The 27,156-nt window shown below is 42.9% G+C and overlaps 2 protein-coding genes and 1 long non-coding RNA gene across 13 annotated transcripts in view; 1 reads left to right on the plus strand and 2 right to left on the minus strand.

Annotated features, from left to right (window-relative positions):
• The first annotated feature begins 79 nt into the window (after positions 1-79).
• LOC4818124 (uncharacterized) lies at positions 80-26,892 on the plus strand. Of its 9 annotated transcripts, XR_004469056.1 has the most exons (10): positions 80-892; positions 2,711-3,095; positions 3,179-3,294; positions 3,355-3,876; positions 4,735-4,894; positions 6,734-6,842; positions 10,224-10,446; positions 20,770-21,467; positions 26,371-26,475; positions 26,534-26,892. XR_004469056.1 is itself a non-coding variant. In XM_015179883.2 (6 exons), exons 1-6 carry the CDS (start codon positions 560-562, stop codon positions 5,882-5,884), a joined length of 1,575 nt encoding a protein of 524 aa, XP_015035369.2. In that variant the 5' UTR covers positions 80-559; the 3' UTR covers positions 5,885-6,013. The 9 variants fall into 9 exon arrangements, 5 of the variants coding, with proteins under 5 accessions (XP_015035369.2, XP_015035371.2, XP_015035372.2 ...); XR_004469055.1 differs by lacking the exon at positions 20,770-21,467; XR_004469057.1 differs by lacking the exon at positions 20,770-21,467 and having other exon boundaries at positions 26,374-26,475.
• Positions 1,505-2,124, minus strand: LOC26533685 (uncharacterized). Its single transcript, XR_001450644.2, has 2 exons — positions 1,891-2,124; positions 1,505-1,820 (listed from the first exon to the last, which is right to left on the minus strand). It is a non-coding gene; the product is annotated as an uncharacterized lncRNA (long non-coding RNA).
• Positions 12,743-27,156, minus strand: part of DIP-kappa (Dpr-interacting protein kappa) — a 56,057-nt gene continuing 41,643 nt past the window's right edge. For 2 of the 3 annotated variants that reach the window (XM_001357276.4, XM_033379470.1), the window contains exons 9-13: positions 24,534-24,671; positions 20,763-20,927; positions 20,498-20,557; positions 19,269-19,355; positions 12,743-14,671 (exon numbers count right to left, since the gene is read on the minus strand). In XM_001357276.4, coding sequence (XP_001357312.3) covers positions 13,884-14,671; positions 19,269-19,355; positions 20,498-20,557; positions 20,763-20,927; positions 24,534-24,671 — 1,238 coding nt within the window. In that variant the 3' untranslated portion in view covers positions 12,743-13,883. The remainder of the gene's footprint in view (positions 14,672-19,268; positions 19,356-20,497; positions 20,558-20,762; positions 20,928-24,533; positions 24,672-27,156) is intronic. The other variant, XM_015179881.2, reaches the window with a different exon arrangement.

The raw sequence follows: 27,156 nt of genomic DNA on the forward strand, positions 1-27,156 counted from the left end.
ACAAACAGATACTCTAATGAATGAACCTATGAAGAGTGGGAGAGCGCGCTAGATAAAGACTGCGAGAGAAAGCTCCGCTAAAGCTGGGGGCCCGCAACAGGTGAGCGCTCAGTTCTGCTCTTGTGGCCAGAGCTTACAGTACGCGGAACGGGAACACTTGAGAACGGAACAGGTCAGAGCACCGCCAGCAGCCTGAGCGCGCCTTTAAGCCAAGCTGAGCCGAGCCGAGCTTTCGGCTCTGAATAATTTGTGTGAGAGTGGTTTTTGTTGCTGGGTGTGCCGCAGCAGTGCGACGTGAACGGGCGAGCGGCCAACACGTAAGCGGCGCGTTGTGCAGTGGAAACGAAAGAGTGAGAGAAACAGACGACAATAAGCAGCAGCAGCAACAGCAGCAACTCAGGTGTGAATTGATATTGAGGTTATGTAAGCGTCAGGCCATAAAAACGCGCATACAAAACGCTGCTGCATTGGCCAGGCCACACGTTTGCCAATAATTCAAGACACGCGCCTTGCCCCGATCCACTCCGCACCCCTTCAGCTGGAGAGATTCGCATTCCAAATGGACGACTCCAAGGCGCAGCCGCAGCAGCAGCAGCAGCAAACCCATCCTTTGGAAGATGTGTCCCTCAATGAGAATGATGACGACAAACAGACGCCCAAAAATTGGGTTAAATTCGATGATGAGGCAGACGGCAGTGAAAAAAATAATAACAGTAACGGCAGCGATGCCACACAACAGCAGCAACAAGAACAGCAGCCGCCGCAGCCGCAGCAGCGGCAAAACAAGTTAGCTCTGCCGCCGCCGCCGTCGGTTGTGAGCAGCAACAACAACAGGCGGGCGCGCTCGCGCAGTCCGAATCAACTATCGACAACAACAACAACACCTGTCCAGGTGAGTAGCTCTCTCCGCGGTCTGGCTCTCTCGCTCTCTCGCACTCTCTCTCCCTGTCGTGCGGGTGACCCAAACGCAACGAAACGCATTCCAATGCGCATTTGGCCCTTATTCCCCCTCCATCACGCACAGAGACAAACAGGGTTGTTACAGTGAACTCTCTGTCTAACAGAATATATGAGTGTTAGCTGTTCCATTAATGGGAAATATCTATGTAGTTTCTACTAGGTATCCACTGTGGATACCCTAATCTTTCAACTGACTGGAAATAATAATAAATAATAGAATAAGTAAAATTTCCCCTTAAGTCAGTGTCCACTGTACTTTTACTGTCCCCGCTTAATGGAGTTGTTATGAAAAGTTGTTTTTTGATTCTCAAACTCTCTTTTGTGTTGTTTTTGGGAACGTTTCTCGCATGACAAATGAGGTTCTACCGAGTGTAGTAGACCCGGGCTGAGAAGTTGTACCAGAGGGGCGCTCCATCCGGTGATAAACTCTGACTCGATGTAGTCATGATTGTATTGGGTTTCAGTAGGTACATAAGTGACACGTCACAGTAGCTGTGTGTTTCTGAAGAATTGTTCTGTTAATTTAACCAGACTTACGCCTATATTTTACCGATAAAAGAATGCCAGGTTTTATTCAGATCAGTTTACATTTCAATAATAACAAAGAATTCTCTTGAAAGTTCTGAACTTTTATCTTCGCAATGTTCCACTCCCATATATCTCGCCACAACGAAAGATAAACCGAATTCATATTCCGTTTCCACGAGCGATTGTTAAAACATTTCACCTTCACCGGTGCTTCTTTTGTTTACTGTTTCTCCGAAGTAAATATTTAATATTTATATTTGTATAATTTATATTTTTGCAATTTGCAATTGGAGTCCGGTAACAGCCTGTGGCCTTAAGGTGGTTTCGTGTAACTGTGAAAATTGGCATATAAAATACATATATTGTGTTATAGTAGTATGTTCGGAATATAATTGTAGCTACCTAAATTACCGGATTTAATTTAAATGGGATATACTTTTTTGATTGTTTGTTACTGGCCTTGATACTTTAGAGAATAGTCTAGCATTAAATCGATTCTATATGCTCAGGGCCGACTCATTGCAATTAGGCCGCATTATAATCTAGAGCTATGTCAATGTTAGCGGATCCACTAGATGCTGCAGACTCTCAGGAAGTTCCTAGGGCTTTAACTTGTTTACCTTAGTTTATCAGTGTTGTGTAGTTTGTTTTGGAGCCGGCATAAATAGTTATAAATGTTTAAATATGTACCTGAAACCCGAATCTTTTGTTTGTCTTTGCTATCGAAAGAGAGATAAGAACTACAGATTCCGGTAATTCCAATAAGACGTTGAGACGTTTTTTTATTGCACAAACATTCATTAGATTTAGTGTATGGCCATACTCGATTGTAGAGTTTTATGTTACGCGTATTGGGACAAGCAAAAACTGAACAATTCAGCTGTGCAGCTGTACAGCTGCTGGCCGCCTTTTGAAGCCAGTGGATTGCCTTGGCGAATCTATTTAGGGGCCATGGAGCTCTCAAACGCGTACGTGCAAATTGACAAATTATTCTCATTGCAATTGATGTTTGCAGCTCGCATTTGTGGCCAGATTTATAGATACGTTTTTAACGATTCTCTCGGCCGTGCAGCGCTTAAAATGTAAAATCAAAAATCAATAAAATGTATTTTCTTTTGCCCATTTGCATAATTTTCTTTGCTGGCTTGCCGGCCGCAGGCTGACCCTTCGACGTTCTAAGGCCAAGAGCATTATTAACCCATTGTTGTTGCCATTTCCACAGCGCCCAGCCGTTTCCTCGACAACAGCTGCGTCCCCAGCCCCAGTCCCGGCACCAGGCACAGCCGCAGCCTCGTCGCCGGATGTGGCGCCCGCTGTTTTGACAACTGAGAGTACGCACGTTAATCTGAATGCATCCGGCAGTGGCATTGTCAGTGGCAACGTTGCCAGCGGGGCGAGCGGCTCCACCCCGGCCCGACACCCCCAGCAGCTAATAAACCAAAAAGCAACGGTAGCCTCAGCCTCCTCCGTCCAGGCTCCAGCCTCGTCCTCCAGCCACCATAACGGCAACGGGGCCCATGGCAGCAGCAGCACCAGCATACCCATGGATCAGGGCTCCGGCATGCGCACAATTGAACTGTCAACGGGTCGCATCCGTGAGGGATTTGGTAAGTACCTGCATCGTTTTTGGGTAGTACACCAGCTCAACAATTCTTGAATATCTATTTCTTTCCCCAATGATGTACGACAGCGAATGGCGATGTGATTGTCACACTGCTTCCGGCCAACACCAAATGGCCTTGGATTACGCCCGCAATATTTCGTCCGGAGCTGGTGCCGGAGGAGTTGATGGCCCAGGGTCTGACGGTAAGCGGAATCAATTGCAAAATGATCTATCATCTAATGTCTCTCGATCGCCGCCCGCAGCTTACAGTGGAGGACTATGTGAATGCGATGGAGACGCTGGTGAATGATTACCGCTTCACCGTGTACAACATTTGCTACAAGCGCATCCTCGTCTGCTGGATCCTGTTCGCCTTCACCGTGCTGCTGGCGTTGCTGTTCTCGGGCCTGCAGGGCGTGGCCCTGTTCGCACTGGGCGTGGGCTGGTTATTCTTGAATGCGGCGGCCATATTCCTGTGTATGTGGGTGAAACTGCGGCTGTCGCGCGGCCTGGAGAAGTGCCTGGCCCGGGTCAACAAGCAGCTGATGCGTCACAAAATACTCCTGGTGCTGGATGACCGAGGCCGCATCTCGTGCCACAAGGTCAACCTCTGCTTCATGTACTTCGATGCCACGCAGTGCGTGAGCTTCCTCAACGAGTTCCTGGAGCACACGGAGCAAAACGGCGGCGAGGCCATCAAGGCGGGCTGGGAGGCCAAGCTGGACATTGATCTGAACGATATTGTCATTCAGGGCAGTCAGCCAGTGAGGATGCCGCGTAAGCAGGTGAGCGAGTATTTTGATTTCATGCGAGTACAGTCGGTTGGGAGATTTTACATGCATATATGCATATGTATATGAATTCAGGTAGTTGTTGCTTCTTTCATCATCATCCCCTCTCGAGCCTCTCGATCCCACCTCTGTCTATCTTTCTCTCGCTGCCACTCACGCACCTCACCAATTATTAACTGCTCTCTCTAGGCCTTTGCCCAGGAGCTCTTCCTTAGCTATCTGCAGCGATGGGGCAAGGATTTCCTGCGTCGTCGCCTCGACTGGACGGTCCAGGAGGCGGGAGTCCACGAAACGCCCAGGCACCTGCAGTCGTCCATCTGCCCCTGTCAGTATGAGGAGGAATTGCTGCGCAATAAAATCAAAATTAGCCTGCAGCATCGCCAATGCTGTGGCATCAACTGCATGGGCTGCTGGCTCTGAAATCACAGGCAGAATCTCTCTGATTTGTACACACAAGAATTGTAATTTTCCGTGTTTTGATTAGCGTGAATGAATTAAATTGCAGAACGAAAACAAAAGCACACAAAGTTTTGTCATTGTATTGTATTTTTAAGCAATTAATTTGATATGATTTGATTTCGTTACAGTTAGTTTCAGTTTCAGTTTCAGATTCAGATTAAGTTTCGTTTTTCGTTTACCGTTTAATTAAAAACGCAGCCCGAAAGTATGCAGCACATTTCTGTTATTGCATTTAAATAATCCGCACTTTCATGACATGACCCATCCACCATTCATGACGATTACCACCCACTCCAGTTGCTAACCCACTCGATCTACCCAAATATCTCATCTCAATATCTGCTTACTCTTCTGTGTTTCTCATTTCCCGATCTACCCCTGATCTCTCTGTAGGAGCGCGGACTGCAGCTGTTTCTGCGCTACGGCTCCCGTTGGGGCATGGAGGCGCTGCGGGGCCTGGTGGACGTCACGCCCCTCGAGCCGGGCCGCCACTGCGGGCAGTTTCAGTGCCCCTGCCAGTACATCAAAGAGCACTTGCAGTGCAAACCGCGAGGCAAGTTCAAGTGTTGCAATTTCGTCCATTGGGTGTTGGCATCTGAGCGCTACGATAGCTAAACTGTTTTCTAAATGTGAATTTTTGCCGTCCATTGCTGTACATTTATTTGCCATTGTGTCATTGTGTAACTAGAGAATTTATCGTGTACTACGTGATGGCGAGGCCATGCTAGAGAGGCTTTGTGAATTTATTTTTTGTTTTCTCCTACTTCTGCATTAATTGGGCATGTAAATATTTTGGGAATACATAAACATATATCTTTTAGGATAAGATCAGAAAATACCAACAAGCTACCAAAACATACATGTAGAGGCTGCCAGTGAATGAGGCTAAAAATACTTCCAATAATACATTCATGCAAGTGAAAAACTCTCTCTCTCGTTTCAGATGTTAGCCCCTAAGGCTTCGGTAATGTTTTGTAGTTTTTGGTATTTTTTTGGTGCAATCAACACCCTTAATACCTCCCTAACTCCCACCTCCCGCAACTTTATATGTGTACAAAATTAACTCGAATGTTTTCTAAATTTGTTGTTCAACCATGTCTCTTTGACGCCTGCCACAGTCGCCATAAACAGCATTGGTCAAGTAGTTTGGACACGGTTCCCCTTGTTTGGTGGCTAGGTGTTGGCACAGATACCACAAGTACCCTGACCTTGACCCACAACACACACAGTTTCGAGTATGAACAAAAACTAAGCCGTTTCGATATTATTATTTCAAAAATTATACCTAATGTTAACCGAATGCAAAACGAATGAATTTCTTATTAACGTAAGCACTGTGAAAATGTTCCATTTCTACTATATTTTGTTGGTGTCATGAATAAATGTCAAATATATGTATGTATGGATCAGTCTTTTATTGATTAACCCCCTCGTATGCGTATTACTGATTCTACATGTCTCCTTTCATTGAACGCCTCTTACAGGTTATCCATGTGGGTGCATTGTCTATGGTTCGGATCCAAGTTTTCAGTATCGTTACTAGATCTGTTTATCATCATTTTAATACTTAGCCCCCAAATCGGGACTTGTTTGTGTTCGAAAGCTGCAATTTACACATATATATTTAATGTCATGTATACTAAATAAATAAACACATTCTTCAACATTTTAATTTTTACTTTAATTCTCGCAAAACGTTCTCGTGAGTCGACCCTTCGCCCCCTTCTGCCCCTTCTGCCCCTTCTGCTCTTCTGAAATTTTTGTTTGTCGCTTAAACTCAATTTCCAGCAAAATGAAATACAAAATTAATTTGGGTGAACAAGAAAAAACTGTTGCCGTGTTTGGACAGCATAAAACTATGCACGAGTACAGTGCGTATCCGAAATATAAGACAGCGAGTCCTAAAAACACAAATATACTATGATATTGTGTCAGTTGTTGGACATCCAACATAATCCTACAATAAATGCCATCACTTGGGCGCAGACTACATGGCAATAGCTGAATCACTTACAGCTATGAAACGCACTGTATTTGTATATACCATATGGGTTTCCCAGGTTTCAGAGGAACCCCTAATGGTCTGGCGCTTCCTGACTCTCCAATTTTTGGGGCTGTTGTGGGGCATGTGCCAGTTCAACTATTATTGCATTATTTTTTATTGCATAATTCAACTTAATGTTTTGCCGCATTTTAGCCACATTCAAGTTCCACAAATTGTGGCAGTGGCAAAAGTTTGCTGTGGCCCGTGCGTCGCCCGCTTTGCGTTGCATGTGTAATGACTCATTAACACGGTGCAGCATTTTGGGGAATGCCACACCATTCATTCCATTTTAATGCACGTGAGCCACTTAAATGCCTTCATTTAATATCATTTCTGCATTCAAATTAGCTGGCAGACGTTTGTATCTATGCTGATGGCTGATGGCTGGTGTCTGGTGGCTGATGGCCGATGCGGCTATTATATGTATGATGGAAAGCGTCAACTATCTTATTTGTGGGTAGGTATAATCGTACGTATATTCTGGCACTTTGATTTGATTCCCCATTCCGTTCACCAATCCCCATGCTCCATGCCCCATGCGCCATGCCTGGTGCTTACCAAATCAGAGAAAAACACAACAGAATTAAAAACAAAACACGATTTCACGCTCCAATAAAACAAATTCAAACTCTTGTGGCAGGCAGGGAGGCAGGCAGCCAGCGTGTGGCAAGAATGCGCCATTAAATTTTCACCAAACTTCGTCGAACTCGAGCAACTCGTTAGTCCAACTGCACTCCAATCGACAACGAGTCAAACGAGGTGCAACCATTGCCAAAGGCAGTGCCCCGCCAGAGGCGCGTAAACTAATCGCAAACAAACAAACACACACAATCACCCGTACTCTCACCCGTACTGCCTCCAGTACCAACACCCACTTCTCCACTCCGCCACCCCATACCCACATACAATCATTACACTCATTCCCAAACCAAATTCGAGGCTCATCAAAGTTTTTCCTTCTCTACTGCTGCCACGGCTGCTGCTGCTGCTGCATTTTTCGGAAATTCAATTCATTTGTGTAATTTTCATTTGAATTACAGCCATCAAAAGTGCCATGGTTAGAGAGAGGGGAGGCTGGCATGCCTGTGGGCGTGGCAAGCGCTGATGGCCAGCACTTTGTGCATTTCATTCTAGAGGAAAATACGAGCACTGGTTGCCCTAACCAGAGGAAATTGTGTGATTGGATTTCAAATAGAAACATTCTTTCCTTGCCTTTAGCTGGTGAGAAAGAACAAACTTTAAGTACAATATAATCTTCTTGTTATATTTACAATTATACTTTAGAAATACATACGTATATTAGATTAAATATAAATAACTATGCTCAACACCTTCTGTGTGTACTTTATGTACTTCATTTATGTTCTTATGCAATAAAAAGGTAATACCTTTCCAAGAACTTCCATATGGGTCTCGTATAATAGAAGTTCTTTTGCATAAAGTTGTAGTTTCAAGACTGCAAATTATATATATTTATGGATATTTAAAAATCAATTTACAAATTGTTGACGACTAACAGAATAAAAATAATATTTTATATAAAATAAAGTAATTTCTGGAAACGAATTTAAATGAAACGACATTCAATAGCAACAGAAATAACCAGATATCTCTGCAAATCATTTTGTCATTCAAACCACTTTTCTATGTATTTAGTTTCCCCACCTTAGAGGCAAGGGAGGGTATCCAAAAAATCAGCGATTTGATTTTGGGCTCTCCCAAAATCGTTGTTATTTGTTGTATTTTTTTTTTCCTCCTGTCGACGCTGCCATCGTCGTTTTTGCATTTATTTTGCGGCTAAAACTTTAATTGAGTTTTAAACCATTTTCCTGGTTGGCCTCCAGTCCCGCCTTCAACCCATCCCCCATCCGGATTGTTTATGTGGTATTTTTTCCAGAGCACCGCCTGGCCGGGAATGGAGCTGGGAGCTGGGAGGTAGCCAATGGCCTGGACTGGCCCCTCCTGGTCCCAGTCTTTGAGTGATGAGTTTTCCTGTAAATGTTTTTCTTCTTATTTTGTGTGTTTCGTTGCTTTTCCTTGCAGCCTCTGTGGGAATCTGTGAAGCTTTCGATGCACTGCTCTGCCTACACTTTAATTTTTTCCCCATCTTTTGTTTGGATTTTTTTTTTTAGTTTTTTGTTAGTTTCGGTTTTATGCTCGCTTTGCATTTTAAGTGCACAGTGTTTTGTTATTTCCACGGCTCTCTGGGAATGCATCGTTGTATATGAAAATAAACAGTAGGACAGTGGTACCTTACAGCCTAATATTGTTGGAAACATATGTAGATATTGGCAGAGTGGATTTCCCTAAATTGGTTTCCAACTAAATACTTTGCAATGACACTTTAAAAAAGCTTCGGGAAAAAGGGGTGGAAAAATGTTATAAAAAGAGCTAGAAGAATACCAAACGAGTGTGCTATCATAATAATATAGATACATTTGGCAAATGCCCCATTAATCATTGTTTTATTGCCGGCGAAACGATCTTGAATGTCCATTTGTTATCAGATACTTAAGGGCCAACCAGTATGCAAACCATTAGCGAATGCCGCAGCATTGCCACCGCATTTGCAACACCTTTATGCCACACACATGCACAGGCACACACACGCATGCACTTACACCTCTAATAAATATGGTATTAAATCCTTTTTAACAACAGGCAGCAGCGAGACAGCAAATACGGGACCACAGACCATCTATCATCATAAAAATAAACCGGACAGAGACCAACAGGAACGTGCTGTCTGCCCCTCTCGAGCAGCTATAAAACATTAAACATGGAATCGTAGTAGGATCGTGGCTGGGAGGAGACCAGGACTGCGACTGGGACTGGGACTGGGGATGGAGCCGAGCACTGGTACAAGGCGACGCAGGTACAGGGACGAAGGGTGCACGGTTAGCTCCCTTGGCCACAATCAACATCATTAACGCGTGCTCTAAAAGCCATTTATTTAGTGGCCAATGCAGACAGGCCGAGCCATGTTAAAAATTCTAAAGGGCCCGAGGCGACAGCACCGACCGAGTGTGGGAAACTATAAATTTAACGCTTTTAGCATAATTGCTGGCGCATGTGCGTGTCGGCCCAAAAGACGAATGGATGACGCTTAAGCGTTATGATAAGTGGCCGCCAAAGGATATAAGCGTCAACACTGGCGAACGCTAAGTTATGCCCTCCATCCGGCAATTACTCAATCGAGTCGTCAGTCCCCAGTCCTTAGTCCTCATGTTGGTTTTCCTTTCCACTCATATTACTTGGTCCAGGATGGCAATTACCACCATCCCACCGCTCGCAAAGCCTCGTCAGCCTGACCTTTATCAAAATATTTTGCAGCTTAATAAGCTTGAGAGGGACTGAGACTGGGCTGATGTTGTTTAACCCTTTTAGGCCAACAAACACTTCAGAGGGAAGGAGCACTAACAGTGAATATTTATCGTTTGTCTAATCGAGGCAAATCAGGTCAGGTCAGGAGGACAGGGAAACGAGTTCAATGGGGCGTATGCGTGATTTATGCGTTTCACATCCGTCGTAATTGCTTCAAATATGCGTGGACGCCCAATGAAAATTGACATCACTCAAAGAAGATGTATGTGAATAGGAATTACGTAGAAAGAAAATACATTTCTTAGCTCTGTGCAAAGGCAGTCGAGAAAAAAGAAATGACAGAATGGGCTTTGCAAATTCCTCCAAATGCTAAGCAGAGGCTGACACAAACTATCCCCTTTAAGTAATGTTTTTTAGTAATCGTTCTGCTCTTGAGATCTTGGCTGATTACTGTTTCAATTACACTGAACAAAATAAATGAAAATTCTAAAGTTCTACTTCCGTTCTTTTTTAGCCTTGGAATTCTGTCTGTCATGTGTTCTCCTGCGCTCGACACTTTTTAATTGTTTTTGATAAGAGTGACTGCAAAGTTAAATTACATTTACCATCAAGGCAGTCCGTGCTTTCGTTTGTCAACCGAGTGTTGCTACGCAGAAGGACGCCTGCCGATCCCTGAGTCCATTGTGATATGCGGATTTCGAGGAAAGCATAAGATATCCAGTCCCGAATGTGGCAAGGTAAGCGAATGTGGCATTGCTTTTACTTTTACTTACCTTGGTGGAGACCAGGCTGGACCTGCGCTCTGCCTGAGCCAACAAGTGAGCATCCAGAAAGACAAACACAATCCCATCCAGAGGCACGCGAATAGAAAAATGTCGTCTACGTTTGTTCCCCTTGCCTCCCCACTGCGGCTCTCTCCTTCGTGTTGACGCAGATTTAATTACAATGTTGGCGCTGCATTCACGTTTATGCCACTTGCCACTAGGGATCCTCAGCCTCCGTTGTTATTGCTGCATGTGCAAACAGCTCTCCGCCCGCCCGTCGGGGTCTGGCCGACATGGAGCTGCTGCTGCTGGGGGGAATTGGTGTTGGACTGGCTGCCTCCTGGCGTGGAATAGTAGCTGATGCTTTTGTTTAACAACAAATACTCAGAGCGCTGAGCAGCCCCACATATGGTCCTAGCACCGCTGCTCTCGCTCTGGTCTCTGGTCTCTCCTCGTCTGTTGCTACTTTTATGCACTTTTACAAATTGAATTTTCCACTTGCATACGTCCCCAGAATCGTTCCACACACAAAGGCCGTGTGCAAAACAAAGGGGGACCAAGGCGAGTAACGCTGCAGGATTCCCCCTTTGTTTCCGACACCTATTTTTGCAAACCCTTTTTTTATGAACCTTAACTTTGGTTATTTTTTATGGGCGTTGTTTTCTACATGCTGAAGGGAGCTCCATCTTCTCGGTGGTTTTAATCCATTTAGTAGGCGTATTATTTGTAAACCCTCCTTTAATTTGTATGATCCGAATTTGTGCTTTGAATCTTTATATATAATGGTGATTACCATTGCCTTAACAGATGGCCGAGCTACGACTTTGTACGACTTAAATCGATGTAACCTTCTCCTTATTCAATAATAGTGAATACTTGAAACTCTAAACAAACCTTTGGCAGATCCGATTCTATGTTTATACAATCGGTGAACAAACATATCGACTGTTTAAATATGCATTGCTGTAGGATTGTCTGTAGGAAAAATAAGCCAAAATGTAGAACAAGTCGACAGACATGTCTTACATTTCACATGCCTCGTTCCACTACTAATTGTGTGGAAATTTCGCTCATTTCCACTCGACGGCTTTTCAATGGCAGCCGCAACAATTGCCACACAGCTGAGGCAGCAAAAACTGCAACCATTTCTATAAGCGTGCCGCAACAAAAAGACGAAAATCTGTTTGGCCTGGTTTTTCAGAAAATTCTGTGCATGTGCTACGCATTTCACTCTTGCTTTCCCTCATTGTGTGTTTGTGCTCTCGTTTTTCTCTTTTTTTTCTTCAGTTGTTTTGGTAAATTGTTGGATGAAAAACTGGAGGAGGGAGGGCCTTGTGTGTTCGGTCAGGTGCATAATCGGACGATGTTGGCCAAATGTCCATTAAAAATATCATTCTGATTTAAGTTTAAAGTGAGTAAAATAATGCTAAACTCTCTCATCAGGAGTATTCCTTTCTAGAGATGGTTCTCCGCCCCTCACAGTGGTGTCATTGAAAGGCTGATTTTGGTTTGTTTTTGTTTGCTTGTTTATTTTGCTGTAAACCTTTGCATACATTTACATACAAATATGTCACACAGATATGCCGCCACTTATCCACATAGATAGGTCTATAGATATATATGTATATATAGTTATATTATGAGATATAACTAACTAAAGAGTTGTATATCGTGTTCCGTTTGCATCTTTAGTTTCGGCTGAGCTTCTTACGTAGGCTTAAATATTCATTCTGTTCAATTACATTTGAACATAAATCCTCTTTCCTTTGGGCTTCCCATGCTGTCCGGCTCTGGGGTTTGGTTTCTACATTTATATATTTATATTTATTTAATTTTTTCAACATTTTAACATTCATTTCAACTTAAATACTTTAATGATTTGGATTTATTTACAAATGTTAAAGCGGAAAGTTTGTGTGGCAATTCTCGCTTAAATTTGAAGAGAGCTTGCTGGGTCTTAGGCATAACTAAATGAGTCTGAATTTATACAAAAAGTTGCTCTCATATACTATATGTATGTACAGTGTCATGGAATGCATTTAATATCCATTAACGTTACTTTTTATTTAAATATTTACATTGAAAGTAGTACAAAAAGTGCACTAATTAAACTCCCATTAACATGAGCAACACCGAAAGTAGGCGGAAAAAATAGACAATTTTCAGGCAATACATTAGTTTTAATGGGTTTTTTACGTTGCTTCGAAAAATGTGAATTGAAACAAATCGAAAGCGATAAAAACCATATCTTTAGCAGCTGCCATTTTCCACGACAAACGACAAACAATTGGATAACTATTATATTTGGTTATATTTGTAGCATCAACCGTATATCTATTAAACGACTTAATTCAACACTTACATACACTTCTTTGCTATTCTGTGGCTTATTTATGTCGTTTTAAATTTTGGTTTTCTATACTTTATACGTTTGCTAAATTTACTAGGTAAATTCGCTATGTATGCTTATTTTATGCATAAATACTTTCATCTAAATGCAAATTTGATTAACCGTTTTTCACACATTTTTTTGGTTTCTGTTCTTGGACTATAATTAATTTATTTCCATCTAATTGGATCTATTTATGGTTTTTACATTACGCAACACATTTTTGTAGTCATTCAGCTCTGCCGCTTTTGTCCGTTTTGCCTTTTCATGTACATAAATGTTTTCCATTTTTTAATATTTGAATGATTACAGCAAGCTAAATGTTTGTTTCATCATTAAAGAATTAAAGACTTGAACATGGAAACTGAGAAAGAAAGATGCAAATGTTCGGAGAGATATTTTCCTTAAATGATCTTTATTTATAAATCTTAAATCATTTCATTACCTATTGGTCATGCTGATGCTGATGGTAGGTATCAAGAAGTTAATCACAAAAACAACTAATTTTTAATTGAAGAACACAAATTGAGCTTGGGCCTTAATATTTTACCAACTAATCAGATACGGCTTGACCTTAATAATATTGATAAACAGATATACATACATATACGAGTATGTCTTTCAGACAGATGCTGTGAGCTGTTCTCTGCGCATCCCGATAATTACTTATCCGCAATTATACCCAGACACACTGAAAATGGAGTTGCAGTTTTTACTCAATCAATTGTCAATCAACTCAAAGCCCGTATGACATTCAACATGATTTTCATTTTACGCTCTAACATAAACATATCTATATCTAATGTATTTGTATTTGTATCTGTATCTGTATCTGCATCTGTATCTGTGTGTAAGTATGTATACCACGAACTGCAGCTGTCAGTGCTGCCTTTTCCATTCCTTGTCTACGAGCTCACGTCCTGCTCTGCGTCCACGTCCACGTCTTGCTGGTTTGATTTTATTTTTCAAGCTGCTCTTGTGCCCCAAATGAGTTTCTTTTTTCTTTTGCAATTATTTGATTTCATCTTGAAAACTTTCGAAGGCAGGGCATTGCAAATGTATTTGGCCTGGCTGCGGATGTGGCTGTTGTTGTTGTTGTTGTTGTTGTTGCTGTTGGCTTTGTTGCTCTTGTCGCTGCGGCGTGTATGGCGACAACCTTATTACCAGCGCCTGCCCAAAATGTAAGCATTAAATGTTGCCTATGCGCCGTGCTAATAGAAAATGTGGCGATGTGGCGGCCGATAAAATGCAGCAGCATCGGGAGGAGCACAACAAAGCTGCCAGCCAATATTACTATGCAAATGAGCATTGGCCATTGCCTTTGCCATTGCCTTTGCCACTGCCACTGCCTCTTCCACTGCCATTGCCGTTGGCATTTCGAATTCTGCGTTGACGCAACACACGGCGTATGAGCAATGTGAAATATGCGCAATTGCCACGCCCAAAATGGTAGGCTGTTGATGGTGGTTGTGCTCCTGCTCCCGATGGTCGTGTTGCTGTTCGTGCTGCTCTCCCAGCAACCAGCTGCTGGCTCGCCGTTGACAACAGTCTCCTGTGTGTGCGGCTGGTTTTTCATATTACTCATACGCCACCGAGTCGGCGATGATAACGATAACGTCGACAGCCAGAGCGCCGCTGGCAAGGAACTCGATAAACGTTTGAAAATCCCCAATGATTGCGTTTTAATGCCGCGCATTATTTTACCAAGTAGATTATGCTGCGCCAGTGAGCCTGCAGAATTGTGAAATGCTCCAGGCGGATTACGCACGGGCGTTTGATTGTTATCGCCATTGTTCCCAGCATGGTTGCCTGACGAGAAAGAGAAAGAGAGAAGGAGAAGCAGACCATGTAGTAATCAGTTTTTTGGTTAGTCGGGTTTATATTTTCATTTATTTTGTGCGTTTGGCGAACACCAAACTGGCATTGGATACATTATCATCATGGGGACTGGGTCAGATGGGGGTTGGTATTCGATTTCAGGATAGGGAAGGATATGGGAAGGGGCTGGCTGGGTGGTATTAAAGAAAATTGCTCTTGACTGCCGGCAAGTATTCTGTGCACTTAATAGTTCGTCGTGTCCGTGTGTGCTCTGGTTTGGCTTTGTTTGGGGTTACTTTGCTGGTTAATTTATTGAATTCTCTTTCGCGATTGGTCCACTGACATTTGATGATTAGAAAGAGACAAATGACCCCGACTCAAAAAGTCATTGGGCTATCTTTTGGGTTAACATTTTGGAATCTAAATTAATTTGACAACGATTTCTTTGGGAATAAACATGGCTTATGGTCCTGCTGCGAGAAATATATGATTGAAACTTATTCTAAGCTAAGCCGAAGCAATCGCCCGATATTCTTCGATCCCTAACTCTGTTCAATGACTCAATTCTTTGTGGTTCACTTTGTTTTCTTTGCTCACTCTCTAGTCTGACTCCCTTTGATATTTCACTCTTACAGTCACTTGGCAGGTGCAACAACCCAAGAAACACACCTCCTACAGCCATATAGCGCCAGTCTCAATACTTTACGGCTATATTTATGGAGTTCACTTAGCGCCTCCAGCCCAGCTCGAGTAAGCTTGCTGACATCCCTCAGTTGTCCCTTTTCACGAGTCTTTCTTGTTTATATTTCCACAATTTTCCTCCGTTTTACAGCGTCATTGTACGTCTTTATATCGTCAAGGCATTGGTCGGGCATTTGGACAGCGATTACTTGACAATATTTCACCGGGCACCCCCGGCTGTGGCTGTGTCTGCGTCTTTTGACGTCTTTGGTCCCAGTCCCCTTACCCGTCCCCCACTTTCTCGGACTGATTGAGTGCTGTGGCTGCTGGTTTTTATGCACGTCATTGAACGCACTTTGTTGACCGCATGTCAATGTCTGATGAACGTGGTACAGTGGTCCAAGTGGGTCGAAATGGGGAACAAAAAGGAGACAATATTGAAACTGAAGCTGGGGCGAACGCGAAATTAAAAAATCACTCCCTAATTGCAGCAATCCATCATTATACTTCTGCGTTCCTAGTTCTCATTTGCACCCTTTCCCGAGGATATTCCCACTGTGATGGAGTATGGGGGGCTATTATAGATATTTTATCTGCTTTTAATCTTTTGGCATTTGGCTTTTCATCAGCTGGCCCCATAAATAACAACAAAGTGGGCTTTAAGAGCACATTCCGTGGGCTCTGTTCTCCTGAATCGATTTTTATGTATGGTTATGGGGGGTGGCTGCTGTTGTTGCTTTCACAACAGTCAGAGTCATAAATATCAAGTGATAGATGGGCACATTGGGGGTCAGGACTATATATGGAGAGGACCTATTGCTGGCCGTGGGCCAAAATTGAAATTGAATTGTCTATAAATGAGGATGGGACTTTGAATCGAAATGTTCAAGGTTGAAATACATGAAACTCCCCATTGTAGGAACATTCTTTGAATCTATCTAAAAATGTGAGAGATACGGGGCTCAAGCAACTCAGATGTCTGGCGGCTATCGGAAATCCCCAAAGTTTCGACCCACATATGTGATCAAACACCTCTGTGATTGATTTCTCAGGGACTGGGCCTGGGACAGACCCCATTCCTATTCCTGGTGCGCATTTGATTTATGTCAACGGCAAAACAAAGACAGATAGATTCGGTGAGCGGCGGTGGGAGCGGGAGGGGAGTCAAGTCAATGCCCGCATTTACGCTTGATTGAGAACACATTGAAAAGGTGTCACAGCGACAGTCAGACAATTTTGATGGCATATTTCATTTGATGTCAAGCAATAAATATTTCCCTTTTGGGCATTCGAGGCTGTTCCCCTTTCCTTTTCGACACTCGTACCTTTTTTGATATTTTATTTATAAGCCGCGACGATTCGTTGAGAAATCAACGTCAGAGCTGCCAATCGACAATCAATCAAAAAAGCATTTCCCATTGGGATTTTGTGGTACATTTGGAGCAGCCTTTGTTTTGAATGCGATCCGTTTAAATAAAATATGGAATGCCAAAGCTGTTTGATTTGCTCTCTTTTCTTTTGGCGGGGCACTGTAATCAATATTTATTGTGCGAATATTTCAACATTCTGGGGAATATTTGCATTTGAAATGGGGAAAAAAACCCAAAAGAAAAAATAATTAATGTGCGAAGGCAACCTTAAAGTTATTCGTCTTAAATATTTTCTAACATTTTGTGGTGCAGATTTAACATTAGTTAAGTATTTTTCAAGTCGGAAGACCACTTGGCCAGAACCTTAATGAACAGCATTTTTCCATCCCCTAATTGCATTCTTTTCCACTTCTGCATCTCCGCCTAAGTCTCTTCATTAAACTGCCCCGTCTTCCCCAGGGCAAACATGGAAGCTTGGGCCACCAAACTCCAATGTTGAATCAATAAAGTCAACGGCCCACTATAAGAAACGCCTTTTCCACTCGACCCCGCACTGCTACCCTCCCCTACTTCCACCCATTTTCACTCCCCTCCATAGCTGCCTCCACCATGAACAGGCATTTTATCTGTTTTTCCGCATTCTTCTTTTTTTCTGCTTTTCGGGCACTTGCAATGCACGAATGCCTCCAGAGCCAGAGCCAGCGCCAGAGACAGAGCCCCAGACAGGGCCAGATCGAAGCAGAGGAAAGCTGAGGAGACAGGGGAGAGCCGAGCCATCATTTCGCCCCCGCTGGAGCATTTTGGCTTCTGTTCATTAGTGCAGTCGGTTGAACGGCATTTTACGGACGCGTGCCTTAAATAATTGCATTTTAAATGCAATAAACACAGACAAAAACACAGCCAGGACAGAGGACCCAGAACCAGAACCAGAAAAAGGAAACCAAAATATTTCTGGTTGCTGATTCAATACGGATTAATTCAGCCTAAGAGCATGTAGCAGAAAATTTGAAAAGCCAATGTTCATGGTTAATTTGCTGCCTGTGGTCGGGAGCCCAGCCACGAACTTTGGGACGTATGGGAATTTGGGACGTACTCGTATCCGCATCCGGACAGAGTTTAGCCGCCACATTTGACAAACCATAAAGTGCATGCAACAGGACACGTGTCCCACCCAAATGTTGGGACGTGGACGAACAGACTTGGTCATTGACATCGACAGAATGTCAGTGTCAATCAACATTGTCGCTAGTTGCTATTGCTGTACTCGAGTTGATATTGTTGCTGCTCCTGCTCCTGCTCCTGCTGTGGCACTTGCCACCCGATGGCATTTTTATTGCTGCAATATTTATCCGACTGGCAACAAAAGGGATCAACAGATCAACACAGACCAAAGGGACACACAACGCTGATGCATTCAGCCACAGAACATGACAAATGCAACGCTCCAAATGTCTAACATCCATTCGAACTCGAATTGGAACTGGAAATGGAATAAAATACAAATAAATTTCTTTTTCGTTATTTGTATGTTTTTTTTTCAAGTTTTTTCTCTCTTCCTTTTGGTTTGCTCTGGCCGTGTGGTTGGTAGAATTTGTTGCGGCTTTTAGGAATTTGCAATGTTGGATTTATTAAATTTATATCGAGTTGAAAAATGATCTTAAACGACTCGCAATGTGTTTTGGCCTCTGTAGGAGCATTTATTGAATGGAAAAAATGGGATTCAAATAAAAACTAATGCTTAGTTTACACTAGAGATATTTTTCAATAAATACACAGAGTATTGACCAAAAGTCATTCAAAAAGTCAAAGTCCTTTGATATGTTATCTTAGCGTAGGTAGAATATTTAGATTGGGCTTATAGGACGCTGAGCACTATGGTATTCCAATGATAAATATGACTACATTTCCTCTCCAAAGTTCATTTATACCCCATTTTCTCCCCTACTCGCACTTTTCCGTGTTTTCAAATTTTGTGTTATTTCTTAACCAAAGTTCTTTCGCTATAATTCCCATTTATTGCCTTTTCCGTCCGTGCTTATGGCACTTCATAAATCCAAGATGCCAGCAACGCCAGCGCCCTCCTGCAGCAATGAAATGCATTTTGTATTTGAATGAATGAAAATACCAGCAAAGCCACCACCGACTGCAACCGTCATTCCGCACAGAATGCGGAAAATTTAATTAATTCTTAGCGTTTGGCCTAAACACTTCGGCAAACAAGGCAGCGGGAATTTTTGCCGTGGAAGTTTTCGGCCACTGTGGCGGAGGAAAAGGCCCCAAAGAACATTGAAATTATGAGATCACACGGCGACGGACCTGAAATCCATGAAAGGAAAATACAACACGCAGACTCAAAGAAGGGGAAACTTTGCCCTGGCCCTGGCCCTGGCAAGATGCAAGTTGTGAAGGCAAAGAAACAAGTGCAGTACGGACCATAAATGCCACTAAGACTGGGATACCCACGGGTAGATGGACAAGTATGTTGGGGGTTAGGGTTATGGGGTTATGGGGGTGTGGAAGGGAGAGCTTGTACTTACCTTGTGCACCGTCACGCCACTCCTCAACCCCATAATCAGGCAAAGCGTTAGCCGCGTCAAATTTATTTCTATGACGTCTCTTGACATCTTTATATTTTGTATATATTTTTAATTTTATGCAGCAAGCGTCAGTCAAGGAGGAGATATACAGAGACAGAGAGAGAGATAGAGAGTTCAGGGAGAGTTCGGGATAACACGGTACATGAATAATGATGGTTGTTGTCGGTTGTTTTTGGTTGTTGGTTTGTTGGTTGTTGGTTGTTGGTTGGAGCAGGGCATAACATGAAAGAAATATTCAAATGGAGGGAAGTTTTCAGAAATAAGGAACAGAGAAAGCATATAAAAATGAATTTATATGTATATACGTATACACACACACACAGTTGCTAGGGGTAATTGTATGCTAAGGTATTTTTATTTAATTTCTGCATTTATTTGCATTTAATAGCACACTGAAGAGGCAACAAAAAACCCAAAGGGGCACAACGGAAAACGGAACCAACAAAAGGTAAAAACGGACACAGAAATTGCATGCAAGTTTGACTTGATGGAGTGGATAACGAGGATGAGGTGTGTGGAGTGTGGAAGTATGAGAGTAACGGTGTGGTGTTGTGCGGTTTGAGGGTGGTTTCATCCATTTTTCGGCTGTTTGCGTTGATTACAGTCATTGTGTCAAATGGGCCTCCTATCGCTTTCAAACTGCCTTAGACAGTTCTTAAGTGAAAACTCGATTTAAATTCAAAGCAATGTATCAGGAGTCAGAACAGAAGTCTTTCAGATTATGATCTAAATGATGTGGTTTTACGAATTATTAGAAGTTTTTTCAACGGGCAAACATGAGTTCCGATGTGCTCTGAATGATCGAAATGACGGCGTGTTTGTGTGGAACATTATACGTTGGTGCTGACTATGATTTTGTGCTTTGCAGTGCATAAAATTAAAAACTCATTATTTCATTATACATATGTACATGAGTATGTACATATACATATGTACTTCATGACCAAGCAGAAAATGTATGCTGTGATGCTGATGCTCATGGCTGATATTCAATCAATTACGGAGTTGAGAAAACGGTTCTGAGCTGGATGCATAATGCAGCGAGTATATATGATTCATTAGGGCTGTGCTGGTTACACATTGATGTACGATCGAATGTGTAAAACAGCTCAAAATTATCCTAATTATATTGAATGCACTTGACGTTTATTAACTAAATTGAATCTCACCATAGCTGCGATTCAGCATGGCCATCTCGGAAATAATAGCCGTTGTTGGTGTGGGCATTTCTGTAAATTAAAAACAATCATTTATTTGTTGTTTAATTAGAGCTATAGTACAATTTCACAAATCAAATTTTCCTTTGCATTTTCCGTTTCTTTTGAACACTTTAAACAACATATTGAACCATATTTCGTATGCAATGTCATGTAAAATGCTTGCACAAAAGAAAATAAAATACAATTGAATTGAAATAAATATAGTTTCTCTTACCATCCAGCTTGATGTTGCCATCGGTCTCGCCCAGGGAGTTTTTCGCCACGCAGCGATAGGTGCCAAAATCGTTGGGTCCGACGGCGCGGATTTTTAACTTCATGTATTTCGTGTAACCGCTGACTGTGGATGTGGTCTCGTATTTATCGCCGGCCCGCGATGTGTCTGAAAATATGCGAAATGCTGAAAATTCAAGCTGTCAGTCTGTAAACGGAGTGTGTGCCACAAATTAAAGTGACAATTTTTCTGCAACGCCAAGAGCAGCTCCGAAAATCTGTATGGCAAAAAATCAATTAATTAATGTCACCTGCACGGACTGGCTGACGACTAGCTGTTGTTGCGAGTCCTGCTTATGTGCAGTGAAGCGGAGCGCGTTCTCAGTAGAGACTCCAACTAATTACGCCTCTTCCTTGGGACCCCCTGTGCTGGGTACTGGGTGTATGTGTAATTAAAACTGGCGCAGTTCTTCAACCATTTCCATTGGCATCGCCATCGCCAACTAAAACTTTTCTCATTAATCAGTGAAAATCTAAAAGAAAACTTTTGTTCTCTCTGCCGGCATTCCGGCTGCGGCTTTAATTTCGTTTCGTTTCATTCCGTATTGTGTTGCCTACTTTCTGGGGCTGGAGCTGGGACTGGAGCTGGGGCTGGGCCTGGGACTACGACTACGACTACTACTACGACTACGATATCAAATGGCTGCCAGTAAGTAGCATTAAATATATAAACTTAATTTCACTTTGATTGTTTGGCGCATTGTAAGGCGATATCGCATGTTACTCATACGTCATGTTGTCCTTTGTCTGTTCACGTGCTGGTATGTGTGTTTGTGTGTGATGTGACAAATGTCTTTAGTTTTTCATGCTTTCTTTTTCCTGTGTTTTTTCGGGAGCCTTAAACAATATGAGGAAACAATTTTCCATGTAGCGTTCCACATGCATGTGAGCCGCACTCGCGACTTCTTTTTATAGCCCCAGTCACCTTTTGTGATACTTTTTCTTCCTCACCCTCACCCCACCCAAGCCCACCTCCATATTTCTTACTACCTCCGTACGAGTGTAGTCGGAAGTCCGTCTCTGACACGCAAATATATAATTTTACTCATAATCATCGGCAGGAAAGAACTGCTTTCTTTCGCCCTGCTGGGCTGCCTTGTCTTCCACAAAACTTTATACTTTTAATACCTGGCCGCATTAAATGAAAGTTTCGGTTTCTCGAACAGCTTGTAGAATTGCTGTCCTGCCGACTGCCATATATACTACCTGTGATGTATGGCATGTGCGGCGGACATCCGAGCGAGGGAAGTTTTAAAAAATGTTTGCGCTAGATTTCTAACAATTCCTGATATTTTGAAAATTACTTAGTTCTTCTGCAATTGAATGAATGTCTTAGCAGTGACACAAATTTTCAATAAACACTTAATTTTATATAACATTTTACAAGATGTAAAATATGAAGATCCCATGTGGAAGGGAATGAACAAACAGCTCCCAAGCTATCTTCGATCTCATTGATCTCTTCATCTACATTGCCTACCATGTCTCCATGTCTTTGCGAATCCTTAAAAGTTTCAATATACTTCTCTAGCTGCTCTCTATCACCAGGTAGTCGTATAAGACTCTCTGCGAAAGCGCTTAAAATTTATTACCCCAAACTTTTGGTGTCTGTTAGCCATACATCATGGCCGCCATGGGGCTTTCATAGTCATATCTGAGTTCGCATTTCGCCTCATTCGCCTCGCCTTGTCCTGTCGCCTTCGCCCGTGCGTGTGTGCATACGAAATGTCATATTCTTGGCTCAGTTTTTTCCTACCTATGATATCCAAGGCCTGGTCATAATTTGGCATTTGAGTTGTGTATGTGCCAAAGCCTATCTCTGCCTTTCTTATCGAACAAACAAAGTGACATTTGAGCATAAAAGGGAACCGAATGGCAGTCCATCAAAGGCGCATCTATATTTAGGGCAATATTTATGCATACTCGTATGAGCGACTATCGATGAGTCGTGACTCATGAAGGGGGGATTACATTGGATTGGATTAGATTGGATTTTGAGGCTTATTACAGCACAAGTTCCAAGTACTACCCACAAATACCAATCTGTTCGAGGGCCGGGATAAAAGGGTGATTTGTAAAAGTGGGCCCAAAAAGTATGCCGATCTGACAATTTACAAAATCACAGAGAGAAGAGGGGGTCCCGTCGGTCCCTTGACGGGGGAGGCCACACAATGGTAATTATTTTCCATTTCAATATGACTGCGTTGCATGGGAATTATGCGCTGCGGCATCGAACGCATGATGGTGCATGCTTTTAGGCGCTTTACGCCTGTACGCGCTTTTCCCCGCCTGTGGCTTTTCGCCTGCCCTACCACGCCTCTCTCTCTCTCTCTCCCTGCGTGTTTATGTGTATGGATGATTATGCTAAAATAATTTCCGCTACAAAATAATATTTTCTGACATTTTCCATTCCGCTATATTCAATTCTCGTCTCGACTCGGTTTGTGCGCGTGCAATTTTGTTTATATCATTTTCACTTTGTCAATTCTGCAGAGCATCAGCGCAAAAATGTTGTTTATTAGTTTTGATTATTTCAATGTTGATAATATTTCATTTGCATTGCATTCTGTGCTGTGCTGTGTTCTGTGAGCTCTGAGGTTAATTAAAAACATTGTGTTTTCTGCATGCCTGCAGCTCCACTAATTCAATCAAATCCAAATTATTCGAATTCAGGCGCCTATTTAAAAGTGAATTCCGCCACAGAATATGGTTTCATAAGCACCACATGCAGAAAAGAACCACTGTTATGGGATTTTAATTTTTCATTTCGAATTTAAATTGTAAATGGAAAAACATAGAAATCTAATTGGCAGCTCGAATGATTCTGACTCGCTTTGAATCGCTTTGGAAGCTAAGCAAAATGTAGCAAAAACTTATAACTTTGATCCATTAAATTGTTCTTAATTTAAACCATTTGCATATGATGCACCATGAATGGAATCCGCACGGATATTTTGATCTCTTGTTGCTGTCTCCTTGCTGACACTGACATTGACAGTCCTTGACTTGAGTTTCGGTTTTTCGTGTTGCTCTCAACCTTATGTACTGACCATTGCCTGCCAGGCGATACATGAGAGAAAGCTGTTAAAACCTCACACAATAAAAGCGAAGGACTCGGGACTCAAAGGAAGCACAATCCGCAATTCCACAAGGTCTCTGGATGAGTATAAATGTGTGCTTTAAGCCTGTCACACAGTGCGTATGAGCAACGCATTTTACGGCGAACAACCGCTGCAGCGGCAGATACAGAGCCAGTGAGAGAGAATTCGAGCGTGAAACAATAAAAAAGGCTGCCACGTCAACATGGAACATGCAACATGCAACATGCACATTCCCAACATCGACTTTACTCGACGCGACTCCTACGCAACTGCAGCGCAGGAGCAGCAGGAGCTCAACTCGGGTTTTTACATTCCCTGCTGATGGGACTTTTAATTTTGTTTTCTTTTTTTGCATTTCGCATGACAATTTTCTGCTCGGAAAGCTGGGACCAGAGATATTCAGAGGCGTCGGTCTGCATGTTGATTACATTGTAAGCTCATTTACAAACGCTTTTCAGATAATAAACGTAGTCAGTGGCCAACCCCCTGCCAGGTCCATGTTCGACTCCTTTATTGCATTTTATTACCGCCCATCAGTCGCGATGTGGCAGTTGCAGTGCCAGTGGCATATGCATGCCCTGCCATCCTGCTTGTGGGGCAGGGACATAACTCACCCGATATGATCATGTCGCCACGCTCCGTCGTCCAGTAGTTGATCGATGCCGGATAGGCCTCCGTGTGGCACTCCAGTATGACATCTTGGCCCACATAGGCGCCCTCAAGCTGATTGGGTATGGAGAGCATGGGCGGAACTGTGAAAAGAGATGGATATCAAGTTGAATTTTTGACAATAATAACCTTACTCGTAGGTACATATGTATGGTATTGAAAGCGGCTCGTAATATCCTTTTCAATTACCTTTAGCTCGAATCCAATATCCTGCCACATGGGAGCCTTATCGGTTGCCCTCCACTCCAATATTGTTTTCTTTCCCTCACACCAACATCCCCATACCCACCCCACAACCATTCCCAAACACATATCCAAAACCCACTCACATCGCCATTAGCAGCACCCAGCACACATCACTGACTTTTCATCAACTCTCCAGCCACTCCCCAGTTTTGGCTGATAAATTTTGCATTGCATTTTACGTGAGTTTACAAACTGTTTTTGGATTAAAATGCACTCAGTCATTAAAAGCACGCCTGAGAGCGAGTGATTGTGCCTCGGACACGGAAACGAACGGCGACTCTGTATGGATGTGGATGTGGATGTGGCTGTGGCTGTATGTGGGTGTGGGTGCGTAAATAGCTTTTGTTGCTACGTGGGTGTGGGTGTGCGTGTGCGTGTGCGGTAGTAACAACAAAAGCTGCTACGTGAATGGTGAACGCATTTTGGCCACGCACACATCACGAGGGCACAAAATAACACCTGCTGACAAACAGACAAACAAACGCCTGCAAACAACTCGAAATGAGCGCAGTGCATCAGCACAACGATGCCAGCGATGGCAGCGTGACTCACGAACGAGCCTGGAATTTATTAAGTGAACAAAACTATCTACAACGATCTGGGATTAGGATAATCATTCATTTGTTAAGTAGCTTCGATTCCGATACCCAATGTACGGATATCAGCATTGAGTGTATCCTCATTAGTAACGATGTGTAGTTCGGTCGTTTATAATCTACTTTCAAAGCCTATGCAAGGCTTTGTTTGTTGGAAGTTTCGGTGTGGTGTGCCTTGGAGCTGGTTTTTGTGGAGAGCCCATCTTTAGCACGCACTGTCTACGTGATGCACGCACGAACTAACTCTCACAGGTAAATTAATTTAACGGGACTGCAGCTTTTGGTCGATTTTCGGCCAAGAGCAAGAGCGTGGACCGAAACCTCCACTGTGCCAGCCCACACTCATCTGCCCCGTACACCTCTGTTTTGTATGCCAATGTTGGGGACGAAGTGCGGTTATTGCCCCAAAAAGTGCAGTGGCAACATGCGATGGGGCACAGGGAACACAGGCACGGCCAACCCCAGCCTTGTTTTGTGTATTTTACGCATTATACAGAGCCCTCTGCCCGTCCCCACCGACCACACTGGCGAACGTTTCCTTTTAGCTCATCCTCCTGGCCGTACTCCTTTCTCCCCCTGCACGGACCATAAATATTGCATAAGAGTTGAGCCCAAAATGGATTTTTCGTTATTTTTGGCGTTTCCGGAGTACGTTGCCCAGCAACAAAAAGAAACAATGGAAATGCTGATGCATGGAACTGGTTAAAAGTGTTAAATTGGTTACGTTAAGAGCTATCATACTGTATCTATAGGTGGACGCTTAATAATTTATTGTAAAGCCCTGTGGCTCTTCATCATCAAGGGGAAATTAAGTGATCTGCAACAAACAGATTGGGCAAATGAATCACAGCCCAAACGGATAGGACCTAAGATTAACGAAATATAATTAACTTTTGATCGTACAAATGTATATGATTGTTTTTAATCGATTGTTTTTTAGCAGGTTAATTGGCGGAACTGTTCGTTCACACCCACGGAATATAATGTTAGCAACCCCCCATTCATACGCCGCCGGCTCGAACGCTGGGCTTCAGCTTGGAGACTCGTAAGTAAATCAGTATAAAATTGTGGATGAATTTTAATATATGTATCTTCCTTCACAGAGGACTTATGTACCCTACGATTTGCCACAAATCGAGTCGTATCCGATTTCCCCCCGCCAGTCGGAGTCCTATCCAAGCATTACCGAGGCGTAATCGAGACAGACCGAGTCCTATACCAGCCAGAAAGAATCGTATCCCAGCAAGACAGAAGTGCATCCCTAGCACGAACCTAACCAAGCCATCGTCATCCTTCAACCTGGCTAAGGACAGCAAGGACTTTTTTACGCTCTCTACTAGTCTTAAGATAGATATCGTTGTTGATAGGTTTAAGGATATAAGCGATCATACATAAATGTTTTCAACCTTTTTATTTGCTTATATTAAGTTAAGTTATGATAAATAAAAATATTGAAAAATAATCCTTACTGTATCAGTGTACTGTATTTTTTTGGAAAAATGTCCTTGATCCTTGATAAGGACTCCATTAAATCAGGGACATTTTTCCAATCACAGGAAGCCGTCGCACGTCCCGATTGGGTCGCAAATAGCCGAGAAAACTAAATATGGATGGTGCGTGTTTTTGGAGTCCTTGCCAAAGGATCAAGGATATTTTTCTGTTCACGGGGGGGCAGGGCACGCCCCGATCGGTCCACTAATAACGGAGAAAACAAGATATATATGTC

The sequence above is a fragment of the Drosophila pseudoobscura genome, chromosome 4 (assembly GCF_009870125.1).
Source record: "Drosophila pseudoobscura strain MV-25-SWS-2005 chromosome 4, UCI_Dpse_MV25, whole genome shotgun sequence".
In the NCBI taxonomy this organism is placed as follows: Eukaryota; Metazoa; Arthropoda; class Insecta; order Diptera; family Drosophilidae; genus Drosophila; species Drosophila pseudoobscura.

Excerpts from the sequence above, each read along its gene's own strand:
- LOC4818124 (XM_001357277.4), top strand. The coding sequence starts at position 560 with ATGGACGACTCCAAGGCGCAGCCGCAGCAGCAGCAGCAGCAAACCCAT. Across the intron at positions 3,096-3,178 it reads TCGCATCCGTGAGGGATTTG|CGAATGGCGATGTGATTGTC; the intron begins GTAAGTACCTGC and ends GATGTACGACAG. Across the intron at positions 3,295-3,354 it reads TGATGGCCCAGGGTCTGACG|CTTACAGTGGAGGACTATGT; the intron begins GTAAGCGGAATC and ends CGCCGCCCGCAG.